The sequence below is a fragment of the Python bivittatus genome, unplaced genomic scaffold (assembly GCF_059951505.1).
Source record: "Python bivittatus isolate LINGU-HERP-01145 unplaced genomic scaffold, Pbiv_v1 ctg000000_np1212, whole genome shotgun sequence".
Classification (NCBI taxonomy): domain Eukaryota; kingdom Metazoa; phylum Chordata; class Lepidosauria; order Squamata; family Pythonidae; genus Python; species Python bivittatus.
In genome coordinates, this window is record NW_028277028.1 from 3,647,061 (window position 1) to 3,665,608 (window position 18,548).

General features: G+C 37.1%; 1 protein-coding gene across 3 annotated transcripts in view; it reads right to left on the reverse strand.

The window, feature by feature from the left end:
* Window positions 1–18,548, reverse strand: part of UBA6 (ubiquitin like modifier activating enzyme 6) — a 79,327-nt gene continuing 60,779 nt past the window's right edge. For all 3 annotated transcript variants that reach the window (XM_088134169.1, XM_088134231.1, XM_007423250.4), the window contains exons 24-33: window positions 16,424–16,475; window positions 16,277–16,340; window positions 15,343–15,412; window positions 14,636–14,707; window positions 10,745–10,862; window positions 9,159–9,352; window positions 7,587–7,714; window positions 6,695–6,782; window positions 6,340–6,434; window positions 1–2,104 (exon numbers count right to left, since the gene is read on the reverse strand). In XM_088134169.1, the coding sequence (XP_087990295.1) occupies window positions 1,969–2,104; window positions 6,340–6,434; window positions 6,695–6,782; window positions 7,587–7,714; window positions 9,159–9,352; window positions 10,745–10,862; window positions 14,636–14,707; window positions 15,343–15,412; window positions 16,277–16,340; window positions 16,424–16,475 (1,017 nt within the window). In that variant the 3' untranslated portion in view covers window positions 1–1,968. The remainder of the gene's footprint in view (window positions 2,105–6,339; window positions 6,435–6,694; window positions 6,783–7,586; window positions 7,715–9,158; window positions 9,353–10,744; window positions 10,863–14,635; window positions 14,708–15,342; window positions 15,413–16,276; window positions 16,341–16,423; window positions 16,476–18,548) is intronic.

The following is an 18,548-nucleotide window of genomic DNA, read 5'->3' on the forward strand; positions in this document are numbered from 1 at the left end:
TTCATGCATGAAATCTTGTTTTATTGCCTCCTAATTTTTAAGTCTTTCTAAGTACATAGTAATTTGCTTTCTCCAAAACTATTTCATACTGAAAAATGTAAAATGTTTAATTGGGAAAGTACAATAAAATTTCTGAAGAGTTATTGTATGTTAAGAGTAACTCCCAAATGTTGGAGTAAGTTTGCTATGGGTTGCAGCTCACAGAATAATTAATCTTTGGTGCTTAAGTGTCTACTGAAACAAGGAACAAGTTGTCATAATCTACACAATGACCATAAAGGCAGTGATGGGACAATATATAATGGGCAACAATTCAATCATTCAGGGCTACATACATGAAACAAAAAATGAATTAATTATACTTCTGTAACACGCTGCCTTTTCATACAAAGTATTAAAAGCCAAAGCTGTTTTTCTCACTGTGGGTGCTCTTCAGATGTGAGGATTTCAACTCCCTGATTTCCTTAGCCAATATGGCTATTGCTGAGGTTTCCGGAGCTTGAAGCCCACACTACTTGAAGCTACCTAGGTTGTGGAGTATTGAACTAAGTTATTTCTCTTTGTCCCCTGCTGATATACCTTATATTTAACTTTAGATGTCTAAACTATTTGCAGTCAGACTCATAACTGAAACATACTTGTATTCAAATACTTTACAGAATCACCACATCAAAAAGTGGCCAAATAAAAAATAAAAAAGACAACAACCACTCACAACTCTAGTTTGTTTACGCCTACTGATTTCAGCTTAAGTTATAGCAACAATATAAAACATTCAAAAGCTAGGGGACTTACATAAAAATAAGAAACTCCTCTGCCAAAGGGATTGCCAATAAGACAATTCAACATCCTGGATGTATGAAGCTATTCAAATCTGAACTGCTCCTAATTATATAACAATGGGATGCTGCTTGTGGGTCCAACTTTAACAACAAAAAAGTTTTAGTAAGAGGGGCTATTTTTTGCCACCAAGGCTTACTTTCCTACCAATTATCCCCTCAAGTATTCTCCTAAGCCAAGCTCCAGTACTTCAAAAATAATACACTTAGGGTTAGAGTCTGCAGGAAGGAAATCAACAAATTGGTGGTATGCACCTATATGTCCCTTTTGTTATTAAGAAAGATCAAATCCACATTTTCTTTGCTTCAGACTGGTTGAAGTTTAAAACAAGTGTATAGTAATGGGTAATGTATGTATGTGACTGCCAGCTAAACTTAAATTTCAAAACTCTCTAAAAGAAATATAACACATTTCCACTAAAAGCGTGTTAATTCCTTTTTCAGTTAGGACCAAATCAGTCTTCTGTATACACAATTCTTTACAACAATATGTAAAGGACTCATGAAACTCAAATACTTAGGAAATAAATACAACAGTATCTGCAATTTTTCACATAATGTTGCTTCTGGTATTCTGCTTCTGGTGTAAGTACAAAGTAAACCAACATCACCACTTCATCAAGCTGTTTTTCCTAACTATAATCTATTTCATTTTTTAAAAAACTGCTTTGCATTTTACACAACAAAAAACAAGATAAATATGTGATTGTAATGGAACATTATTAGGATGTATGGGTTCAGGGCTAAGACGCAGTGGAGAAAAACAGCAGAAAAAATAATCTGCTGGAATGTGGTGCAATTTCTCCAGTCTTGATTGCCGCCTCACATAATGCTCAGCTTTTTTCAGTGCAGATTTTGTATTTGCCTTTCTGGTCTTTTTACAGACAGTAATAAAAGTTATTTTCTTCCAAAAAAGAGCCATGTTTTCCAGCAAGCTTCAAATTTCCTTAAATACAGGTAACTATGATAATGTTACAAGTTATTTTGCTGCAGGGCTACTTAGAAGAGCTCACCATCTTCCACTGTTCAATTCTGAATTAAGGCTTTGTATATAGTATCATTTATAAAAAGGGGATGCTGCCACATTCATTTCATAGAGTCCTACTACATTGTAAATGGTAGAACTTTATCAGTTATTTTCATGGGCAAAATAATATCTAACTGGTGGTCCTGGCAAGTCTTCTTCACCATCTATTTCTGGAGCAAATGATACTGTGAGGTCCACATATTTCTTATTCACTGCTGGTTTCACAAGTTTTTGCATCCTATAAAATATGATTGAAAAGTTAAAAAGTAACATATCACAAAAGAGTTTTTTGAAGGATCATAAAACTAATTCAAGACATAATTTTTAGAGATTAATATGGACTTTTAAGACAATAATCAGAATCAATCTGAAAGGTATTAATAAAAATATGCTGCAATTATTCAATAGTTGAGGGGTATCTTAATCTTTTCTATCAACCTTTAATTGTTTAAATTAAATTTAAATTGTTTAAATGTTACAAGTTATTTTGCTGTAGGGCAAAATACATATTTCTTATTCACTGCTAAATTTGAGGTAGGGTACCAGCTTTCCAGAATAATTCTGCTTCCTGATAAGGAAATGGATCTGTGCTCCAAAGTTACTTCTTAACTTGATATGCTTACATTAATAAATTAAAAGCTAAGGCAGATGGTGGTTTTAATTCATTATTTAATTCTGTTCTGCTTGCTATGCATTTCAGCTCCTGATCAAGTGATATGATTTAGGAAGTATGAGATGAGGAAAAAAGCTCTCCCTTCTAGTCTTTTCAAGTGCCCCTGCCCTCATTTCCTTTGCCAGGCCCATATATGTATTACTTGTTTGTTTTCATATTTCTACCCTGTCACAACCCAGAGACGCTCACAGCTTACACAGATTATAAAACTGCATTCAAGTATAAGCACCTTACACGGATTATAAAACCACATTCAAGTATAACATCCATAAAAACATTTTAAAAATCCAAAAATAAAATCACAAACAATAAATATAGAAAGTAAAGATGGCATGATAAAACTACAGGGTTAAAATTCAAGTCGCTTAAATAAACAGGAAAGTATTTTCTATCTAGGATCTGATCCATAATGAATAAGCTGTCTTGGTATGCATCAAATAAATGTATACATATGATAATATTGGTCTCATTGTGATTACTTCTTTTCTACTTTGGAAGAAAAAAATCTCCAAATGGATTGATTCTCATGGGAAATAGATCCTGTTTTGTTTTTCACAAGACACAACATAAATAATTTCATGATTTCAAAAACTCGACATTAGAGGGGACTAAAGATTTTAGGTAGAGGAAAGATATACAGGCCTGCAAGATGGTTATGACAATAAAAATACTGAAGGAGACTTTTGAAGAATGGAATCAGAAAATAATAGCTACAATATCAACAATGTTAGTAATAATATCTGCTTCTATAGATAGACTGTGTCCAAAAGATATTATTGAAGAAATGACAGATGTAGAACAAATTTTATTTGACAAGATAGAGATGGTATCGAAACTAGATTTAAAACTGGCAGGCCAAGAGATTAATTTAGAAAACGATGTTTCACTAGATGTACAAAAGAAACTGGCTGAAGCTTTAAAATTTAAACAGGAAGGGAAATACAAGAAACAAACCAAGAGAGTGACCTGGATAATTTTTCCTACTGGATTTACAAAAGAGGCTTATTAAAGCCTTGTAGAACTCTGTGTGATGGGACAAAGAAGAAATGAAGAGAAATCAAATCCTATGACAATATTTGAATGAACTAAACATTAAGACTGTTAGAAGTAAAGGGAAGTTTTATTTGATCAAGGTTAATTTAATTGGGTTTAATTTAATTTGATCAAGGTTAATTTAATTGGTTTATTTGATCAAGGTTAAAGTGAGATATGTTGTTGCTTCTGGCTACCCTTTTTAGACTTTCTGCTGATATCAGGACTGAAAAAATGATATTTTATGGAATTATTTATAGATAAGAGGTAAGATACGGGATGAAGAGATAAATGTTTGTAACTTTAGAGAGGGTGAAGAGTTACTAAATTTGTTTATACTTGTGATGAAGGTTGGAAGTCACTTCTTTATATATTTCTTATAGTTTTCTTTATTATATTCTTCCTTTTTTATTTCTTCTCTTTTTCTTTCTTTTTTCTTGCACTTTTTACTCCTATTTTCTTTAAGTTTAGTTTGTATTACATTTTACTATTATTAAAATTCTTAACAAAAATTATATTAAAAAGTAGTAGAAGCTAACTAACACTGAATCTTTCTCATTCTGATCAAAAAAAACTCCCCAAAACCCTAAGATTTTTCCTCCTGAAAAGAATTCAGGAAATGAATGCTCTTCCAGTTCAGTGGCACAGTATACTAATGCAAACCTTGCCCCTGGAGACTATAAAGGTTCAGCCGAGTGATCTTAGAGCAGGCAGAACAAAACAGTGCTATAACTATTCAAGGGAAACATCTTGGGTAACAAAATTAAAAACAAAATTCTCTTTATCCTGCTACCGGCCATGCTTTGCTGATTTAATGGAAATGAGAAGCACTGCATTTCCATGTCACATGAGTTTCTGTAGAAACCAGAAATAGATGCAGTGATTAGCTCTAATGGGTAGACTTTATGCATATCAGAGTTGGAAATCAGCTAACTTTACAGATAATCAGATAGCATTCTCACTATGATGAATGTACTGAACTTCTGGAAAACATAAACCACATGCCAGTTATGAATTATCCAAGCAACACTTGAAAAGTTCAGTGAAAGTATCTGAAAATAGTGTGGAACTTTTTTCCTCACACAGGGAACACTGCAGTTACAGCTCCAGAATTTCCTCAGACTTTTTCTTCTAAGGTAACTCTTTTTCCACCCATTCAAGGAAAGAAAATGAAAATGAAAACTGGACTACATCAAAGCTTACAAGGTCCTAATGTTTGATGCTAGGCAAGCCTGGAACTGGAAGAAGGCCTACAAGTAGTCCTCAATTTACGACCATTCATTCAGTGACCGTTCAACGTTACAGTGGCACTGAATGGACTTACAACCAGTCCCCAAAGTGCAGCGCCCCGCAGTCACATGATCAAAATTTGGGAGCTTGGCAGCACTTGCCCAGAGTTACACCTGCAGGGGCACTTCAATTCCCCCCATCCACCTATCTCTCCCCCCACATCTATGCCCTTTTGGCCCCCTGCACTCCATGGCTCTTGCCCTAGCTGATCTTCCCCATCTTCTTGCTCCCGCTGATCAAGCATGTTCAGCCCGGCCTTTTGCGAGGCAGCTGCTGGCCACGCCAGGCCTTCTTGCTGAGGCCATGCCTGCCCTTTGTCCACATCTTGCATGGCCTTATCTAAATTGTGTGCAGCCTTCTTGCAAGGTTTTGGAAGGCAGGCGCATGAAAGGAGGCCCAAGTTGTGCTGGTGTGAAAGAAGGACATGGCTAGAAGGGGTCCTTTTTGAGGCAGGCACATGAAAGAAGGCCCTAGCTGCGTGAGTGAGAAAGAAGGACCCTTCTAGACAGGTCTTTCTTTCATGATGGCACAGCTGGGGCCTTCTTTCACACACCTGCCTTGAAAAGGATCCCTTCTAGCTGGGTCCTCCTTTCTTCCCACGAGGCTTTCTTCCCAAGGTCACACATGGCAGTTTCCTCACAAGACCTGGGGAAGATGGCCATACATGGCCAGCACCTGCCTCGCAAAGGGCCAGGGCAGGCACACCTCATCAGCAGTGGGAGAAAGAAGACAGCAAAGGTCGGCTGGGGTGGTGGAACGCAGGGCAGCAGGTGCCTCAAAGTGCAGGGTGGCAAGGGTGACTGCAGCTGAGACTGGTCTGGAGCAGCTAAGGCTTCCAAGGGGTGGCTGCAGCTTTGCTGTGGTTCGGGGGCTTCTTGCAGTCCCAGAGCCGCAATGCACCAAGAAGCCCCTGAGCCACAGCATGGCAAGCAGCACCAGAGCTGCACGATTCTGGGGCTGCTTGCCACCCCACAGGGCAGGGTACAAGGCAGCCAAAAAGGCAGAGATGGGGGGGAGATAGGCAAATTGGGGAGTTGAAGAAGAGGCAGTCCCTTACCATACTGAAGCTCAGGGCTGGGAGGGACCAAACCCAGAATGGCTTGGATTGGGGTGGGTCCTCAGCTAATAACCGATGGAATTTGATTAACAATGGCAACAAGGAGAGACGGGATTGCCATCGCTAAGCGATGCAGTCACGTGACATCACGCTTTACGACTGCATCGCTTAGCAACAGAAATTCCAGTCCCAATTACTGTTGTAAATTGAGGACTACCTGTACTTAACTGGACCATTTAGGAGGAGTGACCCAAAGATACCCTTATTAACTACAGAAAAATCCTATTATTCCTAAGACAAACACTGCAATGTGTTTTTAAAAGATATATCCCAACAAATCCAGAATAAAACAGAACTTTTTATTAAGTTCCATTTATTAAGTCCCCATGAATTTTAGAGTTATTATTCAGTTAACACTTACGTCAGCTTTAATCGTTTAACGTGGCCAGGCATTACAGGAACATACAACATTTTAACTCCCTGGACCACCATAGTTGGTTCAATTCCATATTTTTCCTGTAACACACACATTTAAAAATATTTTCAACTGTATCAGATATAAAATGGAGTATTCAGATACAAAGGGAAAAAACAATTCAGTATGATCATTTTTATCTACATAATCTTTGCTTGTTTTAATAAACACACATTATAAAACAAAAACCTCAGCTAATGATTCTAATGACTTGGAAAAGCAGAAAAGCTTTCAATGAAATCTAGCAGAACACTAACGTGTTTCCAAATTATTTCTGTATATATTTTATTAAATACCTTACTTTGACAGCATTTATGAAGTCCAACAGTGTGAAGTCATCTTTCCCATAAATAGTCCATCTATCCCAGATTGTGAAAGATATCCCATTTCTGTTACAAAATAAGAATGAAAAACATTTTTGTAAATGCATAAAATAGTGGTGGGGGACAGGAGGGTTGCTAAGCTTCAGCTTGCACATTGTGTACATGCTGATGTTGCAGTTGAGCTTTCAAGCTGCATACTAAAGGCAAAAATTATATTGTTTTATTTGCTGAATGTTGCTAGCAGGTTGCCAAACCAATGCCAAATAGGTCTAAAACTACTTTTATTAGGACAGCTATAGTAACAGAATATTGCAAGTCTGACTGTGCTTCCCTCCTCCCTCACTTTATCTTCAGGTGAATTAGGGAGGAGCCTGCCTGAGGCATTTTTTCAAATTAGTTTCCTCGAATGGACTTAAGACGCACTTGTCTGTTGCTCTGGTAATGAATCTTCCCACTGTCCATCAAGGCCATTCCCTATTCCCTCTACTTTGGACTGTTACCCAATTTACTTTTTTTTGCCTCAGGCGAAAATAAGAGAAGAAGTGCCTTCTTTTCAATTTGCATTGTTTCCTGCAGTGTAATGCCATGAACATTTAGAGCTTTGTTCCATATGGAATACAGAATACTCGGGGTGTTTAGAGTTAACACAGCCAGTGGGACATTTTAGGAATGGCTGCTTTTTTTCCAAACTCAGAACAAAACACTGTTTGTATTTCATTCACTCTTTGTATTTCCTGCCAGGCAGCAGGTGGTATTCTAAAAAACTGACTCTGCTGATAAACTTCTTGTCAGTTGTGTAGTGATACTTTAATGTAAGATTTCAGTGGGAAACTGCATACTCAAAATATACCGTTTAATATCTTAATTTACCTTATTTCTGTTTTTCTAACTTCAGCTGTTTCTGTAAAGACAATTATTGGAATGGCCAAGTTGAAAAAACAGTTCTTATATACTTGAAACGGGTAGACACCAACTACTTTGATCAATTCCAAAGCAACCTAGAGAAGAAAAGGAAAGGAATGTAAAAGCAGGAAAAACTGACATATTTCATCTCATAGCTAAAATAACCACAATTTGGATACGTGCAACATACTTAATGAACTACAGACTAAAGCCTATGGAATGGAATCTGAAATTATGTTTGAATTTAGCCATTGAAGTATCTCAGATACTTTATTTCATGAACCATGATTTTTTTTTTGTTATAATCTCCAGACAAAACTGTATCAAGCATTTCCAGTTTTCCTCCCATTAAGTCACAAGTGTTCAGCAAGTATGTCTTTAAAACAAAAGGCCACTTTGCACATCACAAAATTCCTATCAAAAGCCATTCCTATGCAGGAATTTAGTTGAAGGGGTTGTGAAAAAAATTACAAAGTGGGAGTATAATTAATAGTGTACACACAACACACAAATTAGTATATTATGTGAAATTATTTACTATATATTTATATAATTTATCATACCATATTGTCATATATTTATCATATCATCGCCCACCTTTCCAAGGTATTCATTAAAACATTTATAATGTAACAAATATGTAATTGTTCACCACAATGCAGCAGCTATTTCAAAAATTTTCTCAGGCTGTATCTGAGATTTTTCTACTTCCCTTTTATCATCATTTTCCTACAGTTGACACATTATTGTTTGTTCTGGATTTCAGGCAAAACAAAGTACAACGTAGACCAAGGGTGACGTATATCGCTCCTACCCCCCGCCCTTCTCCTCACCTTCCTACCAGCTAATCTTCCCCAGCACCTTCCCTTCTGAGCCTCTGCTGCTATTGTTACCAACATTCCAGCATGGCATTTCCAAATGGCCTACCCACCCTATCTTCCCAGCACCTTCCTGTCCTCCACTTAGCTACTGCTCAATCACTGAACCACCTTCCCTCTCACCCTCCCCTCAACTACTATCTTTTCTGATGTCCTTGGCTTTTTCCTTACTTACCCCTAGCCTCAAACAGCGTCTGCCTGAAACAACTGCATTTCACTCTATTCCACAACAAAACAATACCATTTCATTCTGTGTGCAGGCTAAAACGTGTTTTGCTTCAGACTTCACCCCAAAACAACTGTCATCTGCATAAAATAATTACTGTGCAGAACATTTTGCACATTTTTACAAAGCCGATATATAAGTCGGTGCTCCCAGGTTTAAAATCTAGACTATTTCCTCTCATCTTTCCAAATCAACAGATACTTGGCTATTCTCTTGAATATTGCCTTAGAAGGCACTTGATCTACTACTTCTCTCTAGCCTGAAAACTGCTAGTTCCTACCTCACTAAATCATTTATTTCTACAGCAAATCAAATCAACAAACTGAGAAAGAAGCTTCTTCCGTTTAGTTATCTTTGGCCAATCAAGACTTAATAGAGAGGCTACTGTACATTGTATTTTTCCTTGTGTTTGGATAAAAGTGCAGTCTCACTCACCAGGCCAGATACAGCTGCTGTAGAAGTTGCAATAGCAGGGATAATTTTTCCAGCAATACGTTTTGTTTTCAGTCTATCTGCAGGTTCAATATTATACATTTTGGCACGCAAATTGGAAGCTGCTGTTATAAAGTCTATGTGGCCATTACTGTCATCATCCTTCTCAAAGCTAAGTTCCTTCATCTGTAAGTCACCTATTCAGAAACAAAAGCCTCCATTTCAGAATTCTTTAGAAATTCCTGATTATTTTAATTTCATCTTAAATGCTTACTTTACTTTTCCTTAAAGAGTTTTTTAAAGTATACTAATAGTACTTGAAAAGGCATAAAACTAATGGGAAATCTATGGGGAATGTTAGGGAATTACCAGAAACCTGCCTCTTGAATAAGAAGGCAACTTAATAAAATGGAGGTGCCCTTCAGCAAGAAGGGATCTGTGTGGGAATTAACATTTTAGAAACAGAGTAGTTACGGAAGGAAGAATATTATAAAGAAAGTTGTACGACCACACCGAATCAAGAGATGAGATATGTATTTTTCTTTACAGGTCCACTTTTTCATTAATGTAGAATAGTTAAAAACTTGCAAAAAAGTTGATATTCATCCTGAAGTCTTAGGAAAACCAAAACTAAGCATCAAACAAAGCATAATGCAATCATAGGAATTTAGTTTGTTTAGCCCTCCTTTTGAAAAAAACAAGTTTACAATTTGAAAGAGCCCTTTATACTGTTTTCCTCCTGGATTTTCTGGCATCAATTGTGGCCTAGAGTGCATTGTTCAGATTTAACTATTGTGGCAACTGTACTCAGTGGTGTGCCAGTAAATGTTTTAAGAACCAGTTCTGCCAGCTCCCTTGGCGCCATCACATTGTGCCACTAGCCACAACACAACTGACTGTTGCACTAGGCATTATACCTGAGCTCAGCTCTCTACCAGCTGGCAAAATTCCCTAAATTTTAACAATCAGCTCTCATGAGCCAGTACGAGCTGTTTCCAGCACATCACTGACTGTGCTCCATTCTTGGGGAATCCAGATTTGATCAAAGGTATATAATAAAGCATTCTATATAGTGGTAAGATTAACTGACCAATCATTAAAAGTAAATCTATATGGAGCTTCTTGAAAAACTTGAGAGGGCTTAACCAGACTATTAATCAGGGCCGAATTCGAGGAACACAGAAGTCTTTCACCTGTCACTGGTACTACTAATTAACTTTCAAGTACTAGAGATGTGATTAGGATACTTAGTGAGAAACCTATCTTGTACAACCTTGCCCATCCAATAAAATTATTGAAAGAAGCCAAACTGTTATTGAAAGAAGACAAAGCTAAATAAATATCTTAATTCTGACTAACAGATCCCCTCTCTCCTGGCATTGAAATATCATATAAAATCCTTTTTCTGAAAATCTTTTCTCTCTTTTCCTTCCCATTGTAGCCCTTGTTTTTTTTCTACATATTTATCAAGTGTTTGCTATATCTGTGTTGTAAATTTAATATGCTTGTTTTTAAGGTTTGCATTCATATATTGAGTGGGTCAATCTGACCAAAAGTCAGATTTCTATATTTCTAATACTGATACTCACTTTTTGTAGCTTCATTGGCTAAAATGGCACTCTCCAATTGAAGAAGAGCATTTCTTTCATCCTCACTGCTTACAGGAATAGGATCTGGTTTCCGTACTGCTTCATCTGTTTGTACAACCTATAAACATTAACAATAAATAGTACAATAAATATTCATATTCATATTCATTTAAATGGACTGAGGAATTAAACTGCCTCATATTGTAAAATGTAAATAAAGTATTAGAAAAAAAAATACTGTTTTTCATTGCAGTACAATTTAAAGCAGCACATTTTAGGAGTGACATCAAACACTCTGAGACTGGAAAGATAAGTATAGAGGAAGCAGACTGGTAGATTATGTCTGAAAACCAGGAACCAAAGTTATGACTCAACAATTACATATTTTAGGGAAGATGTACATTTATCATACTATGGCTTTCTATAAATGTGGAAAGTGGCACCATGTATGAACTTAAAGAGCATTTGGAAGCCACATTAGTATATCAATGAAGAAGGAATTATACATTAAAAAACCGGATTTTTGCTAAATACATATAACCAGTTTATTTTAGATACGTATGTAGTTGACTTATATGGCTGCCTATCTTAAGAGACACAACTCTGGGTGGCTCACAACAGCAAGATTTGTCATACTATATAGTTTAAATTACTTTCCTCAAATACTCATTTCCATTTCAGTAGCACCTAAATCACATGCTAGCAAGGTTATGCTCAAAATCCTACAAGCTAGGCTTCAGCAATACATGAACCGAGAACTACCAGATGTACAAGCTGGGTTTCGAAGAGGCAGAGGAACTAGAGATCAAATCGCCAACATTCGCTGGATCATGGAGAAAGCACGAGAGTTCCAGAAAAATATCTACTTCTGCTTCATTGACTATGCAAAAGCCTTTGATTGTGTGGATCACAACAAACTGTGGCAAATTCTTAAAGAGATGGGAGTACCAGACCACCTTACCTGTCTCCTGAGAAATCTGTATGCGGGCCAAGAAGCAACAGTTAGAACCGGTCATGGAACAACCAATTGGTTCAAAATAGGGAAAGGTGTACGACAAGGCTATATACTGTCACCCTGCTTATTTAACCTATACGCAGAGTACATCATGAGAAATGCCAGGCTGGAAGAATCACAAGCTGGAATTAAGATTGCAGGGAGAATCATCAACAACCTCAGATATGCGGACGATACCACCCTAATGGCAGAAAGTGAAGAAGAACTAAAGAGCCTCTTGATGAGGGTGAAAGAGGAGAGTGCAAAAGCTGGCTTGAAACTCAACATTAAAAAAACTAAGATCATGGCATCTGGACCCATCAATTCCTGGCAAATAGAAGGGGTAGAAATGGAAGCAGTAACAGACTTCATTTATTTGGGCTCCAAGATCACCGCAGACGGAGACTGCAGCCATGAAATTAAAAGACGCTTGCTCCTTGGGAGGAAAGCTATGGCAAGCCTAGATAGCATATTAAAAAGCAGAGACGTCACCTTGCCGACAAAGATCCGCATAGTCAAAGCTATGGTTTTTCCAGTAGTAATGTATGGCTGTGAGAGCTGGACCATAAAGAAGGCTGAGCGCCGAAGAATTGATGCCTTTGAACTGTGGTGCTGGAGAAGACTCTTGAGAGTCCCCTGGACTGCTAGGAGGTCAAACCAGTCAATCTTAAAGGAAATCAACCCTGATTGCTCATTGGAAGGATCGATAATAAAGCTCAAGCTCAGATACTTTGGTCACCTAATGCGAAGAGAGATCTCTTTGGAGAAGACCCTGATGCTGGGAAAGATTGAAGGCAAAAGGAGAAGAGGACGGCAGAGGATGAGATGGTTAGATAGCATCACTGAAGCAATGAGCATGAAACTGAGCCAACTCAGGGAGGCAGTGAAGGACAGGAAGGCCTGGCGCAATATGGTTCATGGGGTCACGAAGAGTCGGACACGACTTAACGACTAAACAACAACAACAACAAGCACCTAAATAAAATTTACAAGCTCAGTGGTACCTAGTGCAGCCCATACAGCAGAGGTGTAATATGGGCATACAAAGGCATCTTGTCAGGGAGCCTGAGGGCTTTATTTTAAAAAAAATCTTTCATCATGTGTTTTTGGAAAGAGTATTAACCAATAAACAACAGGCCGAGTTCCATCTCTACTAGTTGGAGCTAGTCAAGCAGAAGAAGTGATACAATAAGGAAGAATTGGTCAAGCATATGCTCAGAGCCATTTTGGACTGTTCCCTGTTGCTTCCCTGGTTCTTTACTCTGTTATGTGGCTGTATCCTGTGCATAATGAACTTTTTCCCAAGCAGATTGACTAATACATGCATAAAAATCATTTTATGTCATTTTATGACATTTTTGCAAACAGTTTTAAAATGCAAAATTATGCTTTGCCTCTTTATTGACAACTGTTTTCTTTGTAAGCAGTCTGCACATGTGCATTAGAAACAAATCTTATGCCAACAGACAGCAGTATATATTTGCTGTTGTTATGTTTTTTATGTGCTATTTTGTTCAAGTTCTACTTTGCTGGACTCAGGTTTGTGGTGTTGTGCAGACAGACTAGACAGCAAAAATAATACTTGATTGTTGATTTTATTGCTTTCAGTTTTTTTTTAAAAAATCATCACATTGCTCAACTTTTCTGCAGGTAAGTATTAACATGGACTATCATCGCACCTCCCTTTTTGGTCCTAGGGTAAAAAGCAAGGGATTCTTCCCTGTGGCAGAACAATTGAAATATTCTAATGCTTGTTTTATAAACTTATGCTTTGTACTGGTCTATGACTGTAATAAAGATTGATTGATTAATGGAAATGTCCAAGTGGGATTGTTTTGTACTAAACTCAGAATGAAGCTTCCCCCCCCCCCATTTTCTGCACAAAATACAGGTAGTCCTCGCTTACCGACCACTAATTCAGTGACTGTTCAAAGTTGCAATGGCAGTGAATGAGAGATACTTATGACCAGTCCTTGAAGTTCTGGCTGACACAGTATCCCTGCAATTACGTGATCACAATTTGGGCACTTGGCAACCAGCTCACATGACAGTCGCATTGTCCCATGGTCACATGATCACCATTTGCAATCTTCCCTACCAGATTCCTACAAGCAAAGTCAAAGGGGAAGCCAGCAGGGAAGGTTGCAAGCCACTCTGGTAAGTACTCCCGGCCTTCCTGCACTCCCACCGTGCCATTCATCCCCAGCCTTCCTGAGCTCCTGCCACACCGTCCACCCCCTGGTCTTCCTGCACTCATGTCCTGCCGTCCACCCCTTCAGCCTTTATGTGCTCACACCACACTGTCCACCTCCCCAGTTTTCCTGCACTCACACACAGCCTGCACCCAGGGCCTCCCCTACCCACCCCCTGTGGCACCTCTGAACTTCTTACCTGGGACTCTTAACCCACACTTGGGGTTAGATCAACTGGGACTGCTGGGATTTTTGTTGCTAAGCAATGTGGTCATCTGACATTGCACTTTATCACTGCATTGCTTAGGCATGGCAATCCTGGTCCCAACTGCCATCATAACCCTAGGACTACCTGTAGTACAAGAGATTTGTTCCTTGCCTTATAACTACTGTACCTGAAGGTCCTATCTGTTCTGACTCTTCAGATTTCTTACCCAATTCACTGGGGCAGAACTTTCGCAGATCACAGGTTTCACACTAAAAAGAGTGACTTAAGCTTTTGGGTCTCTCTTTCCCTACCCTGGTGCGTTTTTTTTTTCCTCTCCAGAATTCTGCTAAGGACACCCACCCAAGTTAATTCATTCTGTTAATGTATTCAGCACAATTTATTTTAGGATGACTATCTATCTATCTATGGACTATCATAGGTAATAATCAGAAAAAAAGATAGAATGAAGATGCACATTACTCAACAGTTGAACTTACTTTGTTAGAGGGTCGAAACTCTTGAATCTTTAACCCAGAAATTATCTTGAAAATAGTATCTTTTGATACATCCTGTGTTTTGTTAAGAAAATAACAGCAATTATGAACTGCATGAAGCAGGCACTCTTCAAAGTTATTCACTCCTCACCCTACCCCAAAGCAAGGAAATCAATAAAATAATTTAAAAATACATTTTAGCATGGAAACCTTAGAGCAGAATTCATGAGTCTGTGTTTATCAAAATATGGCTGATGATGTTTCCTAGAGAACATTTCTTTCACACACATAAAACTACAAAATTATGTGAACAAAATGGCATTTATTTTGAATTGCTTATTGCCTTAAGTTAGCAGATGTTTTATTAATATTACAGAGTGGAAAGAATCTCAATCTATCTTAATATGTGTGTATATATGTATATATGTGAAAGCAAATTAGATTATAATTGATCAGAATAAATATGTAGCAAGAAAAAAAAAACTGGAAAGCAGAGTATCAGGAAGCATAATTCAGATAAATCGAAGTGAGAGAATATTCAACTCGGAATTTATTCAAAACATCTCTTATGAGGATTCTTAATCCTTTAAATCCAGCTAAAGACTGGATTTAAATTTTTTTTCCTCTATGGTTGACTTCTCAAATTATTCTGAAAAATTAACAAAACAGCCAACTAGTGCAAATATTGCATCATCTATCTGGAAGCCTACCTTTTCTGTAAAAGAGATACAATAAATTGCTGCAAACAGTTTTGCTGTACTCAGTATGAAACTGTAGTGCCTAAAGGAAAAGAATGAGAAAAAGATTGCAGAAAACTAAAACAAAAAGCATCTCCAATCATGTACACAGCAAACTAGACTTAGCTGAATCTCAAGTCAAATCAAATTGCTTTGGAGAGAATCACTGATGCTCTTAAACATACCAGAATCTGTGTCAAAATGATCAGAATCAACTTAAGCCTTTCTAAAGCTATGCGAGCCCTTTGAAGGACTGCAGAAAGGCAGATAGTAGATCTAGAAAAATAGCTACACTCACCCCAGTTTAAATAAAGCAAAACTAAGGATTCTTAGCCCAAAGCCCAGCTTGTTACTGCTGCAGAAAAGCAAGCATACAGCTCAGAATTCACATATCTTAGTAGGGCTTGGAAACAAAAAATGAAGTTTTCCAATGGATATATGAGTTGACAAAATACAAAGCAAGTCTTTGAAGCAATGAGATATTTGAGGAGTTGGAAATAAACTTCAATATCAGGAAACAGTACCTTGGAACTGGAACTCAAACCCTCATTTTGATGATATGGATGTAAACCAAACTTATACATGAATTTTTGTTAAAAGAAATTCTGAAATTAGCACTATCATGTGGTTGACATGTGTAAAAATATATGTACTGAAGGTAACTGAATGAAGCATTCAGAGATAACACCAAAAGAAGATTATAGCCAAAAAAAAGCAATTCCCCAACACACATATTATATGTCAATGGGTTTTATTACAGGACTCAGAGCTGATTTTCAAAGCCATAAAAGATCTTCTGATACCATATTTATATACAAATACCAATATGAAACTAGTTCTACATGTCCGCAGATGTAGAGTTCTTTGTTACAATAACAATATATATAAAAAAGAAAATTTTACTTACAAAGAATCATTGAAATCAAACTGAATTGGAAAAGGCGGCCTTTTTGGTGACTGCCAAAACAAACCTGGTAATTTGAAGGAAAACAAATTAATTCTTAAAAACAGCAAAGTTAAATTTGATATAATAATACAAAATTACTGTACTTACTGCCATCTTTTAATCGTGTATCAATGGGAAATGAATGCAGTAACTGGAGGGCCTAAGTAAAAAATAAATGTATAGTTCAATAAGCAATATAAATGTCGTTTAATTAATTAAAACTTGGAACACTGTATGCTGCTCTAAAGTCTATCCAGTTGGATCAGAAATTGTGCAATAGAATACACAGTCTAGAAGATTGTATTCTACTGAAAAATTCTTCCCTTGGAAAATTTATTATGAGCGCAATATTCAAATAGTGATTAAAGGTATCAATATAATTGACATAATTTCACTATAAAAGTATGTATTTCTTGTGGAATCTTCACCTAATCTTAAACAGATTTAGCAGTTGTTTTTTTTTATTTATCAATTTGCCTACCAGCCATAGGCCACCAGGAATGCTATGCAGGTGACAGAGTGTGCTAGGTGTGGGGCCGACCTCAATAAACTTCTACCAGTTTGCTTGTTTTTTCTGCTTTTGGGGATGGGAAATTATCCCTAAGCTTTATTCCTCCTCTGCTAGTCTGCTTGGTAGAATTCACACACGCATACACATACATAAACATACATTATGTTAAGAAGCCAACATTCTGTATTTTTATCTGGCTCCAGTGATAGCTAATAAATTCTTGGGCATATTTACAAAGATAGTTTAGATGACTGTTCAAAAGACATCCATGAACAAAGCTATTAATCAGTGGATGGAGATTTCTGAAGAATGGTTTCTCCTCCCACTTGGTCATATTCGGTGCATAGTCTTTACAGTGAAAGTATTTTCCCTCAGTTTATTCCATTGTAGCCCATTGTTTGGGCTACAATGAAATAAATAAAGATAGTATCAACTTGGAGAGTCCAAGAAATCCTTAACACCTATTTGGTCAGTGTCAGCCCCAGTGGATAGCCTAGTCCATGAAATCACAGGATGTCTATAACTACTTTTATTAAGATTGGCTATTATAATAGAATCTTGCAAATCTGATTGTGCTGTACTTCCACCTCCTCCTTATAGTTCAATGAATTAGGGAGCTGTCTGAGCCACTTCCCAACATTTTCTGGATGTTCTGGATTTTAAAAAATGCTTGAGTTCCTGTTGCTTTGGCAACGGAGCCTGCATATCTCTATCAAGGTCATCTTCCTTACTGTGTGCAGTCAATATGTTAGTAGGCTCTTCAAAATATTTTGAATTATTGACAAGAAAGTAGTGATGCTTCCTGATTTATATACCACAGTGGAGAGTATGGTCATTCGTCTAGGCAAAACAGCTTTTAAAAATGTATAGCCAACCAGTGGCAAATGAACCACTCTTCAAGGTTTTTAGAATTCCAAAGTCTATTTAATAACTCTGGGACTCTGCATATGTTAGCCATAAATTATTTTTTAAGAATACATAGTTTTAAAGAAGATAGCAGTTTTTTGGCCTTCAGCAGACCTTCCTAGAGTAATATACTCTGGCAAGTGTTAAAGTTATAGCACCCCAAAAATAACTTCTATATCTAGAGTCTTCCAGGTTGGTGGTCTATGATGCTCAAGAGGCATTTTATAGTTCTTGAAATCCTATGCAGATTCCATAATAGATGTCTGTAATTAGTTAGAAAGTTAAACAGGAAAACTTCTTTAAGGAACGCTTCTAATGAAATTTCTAATTGAAAAGCTCTTCAGTTTCTAATAATCTCTATTTGTTGCTTAGCATGGAAATTAGAGGTGCTATCTGTTGTTAGTTTGATCACTTTTTGATCCAAACCTCAATTCAACGTCCTGAACCAAATTTATGCTTTAGCAATACTATGAACAAAGTATCAGGGCTACTGAATAACAGAAACTGAATCAAGTGAATCCTTTATCAGGCTAGCTCTGGACTAGAAAGATTGCTTGGAGTCATGGCTTGAAACAAAAGTTTGGTCTAAAGAATCTATATTTGGCTTCTCCCTATATTCAGTGGAAAGATGTAGAGTTGCAAAAATAAAATTTGCAAATAACGAATTCATGGAAAGGTCTGACGGACATAAAATCGCAGATATTATACACTGTTAGAAGCTAATCTGAAGTTGGATGGAATGGACAAAGCACCTGCAGTTCCTCAAAATTAAAATGAGCAATTGGACCATGGAAGGAATATAGAACTTTTTAGAAC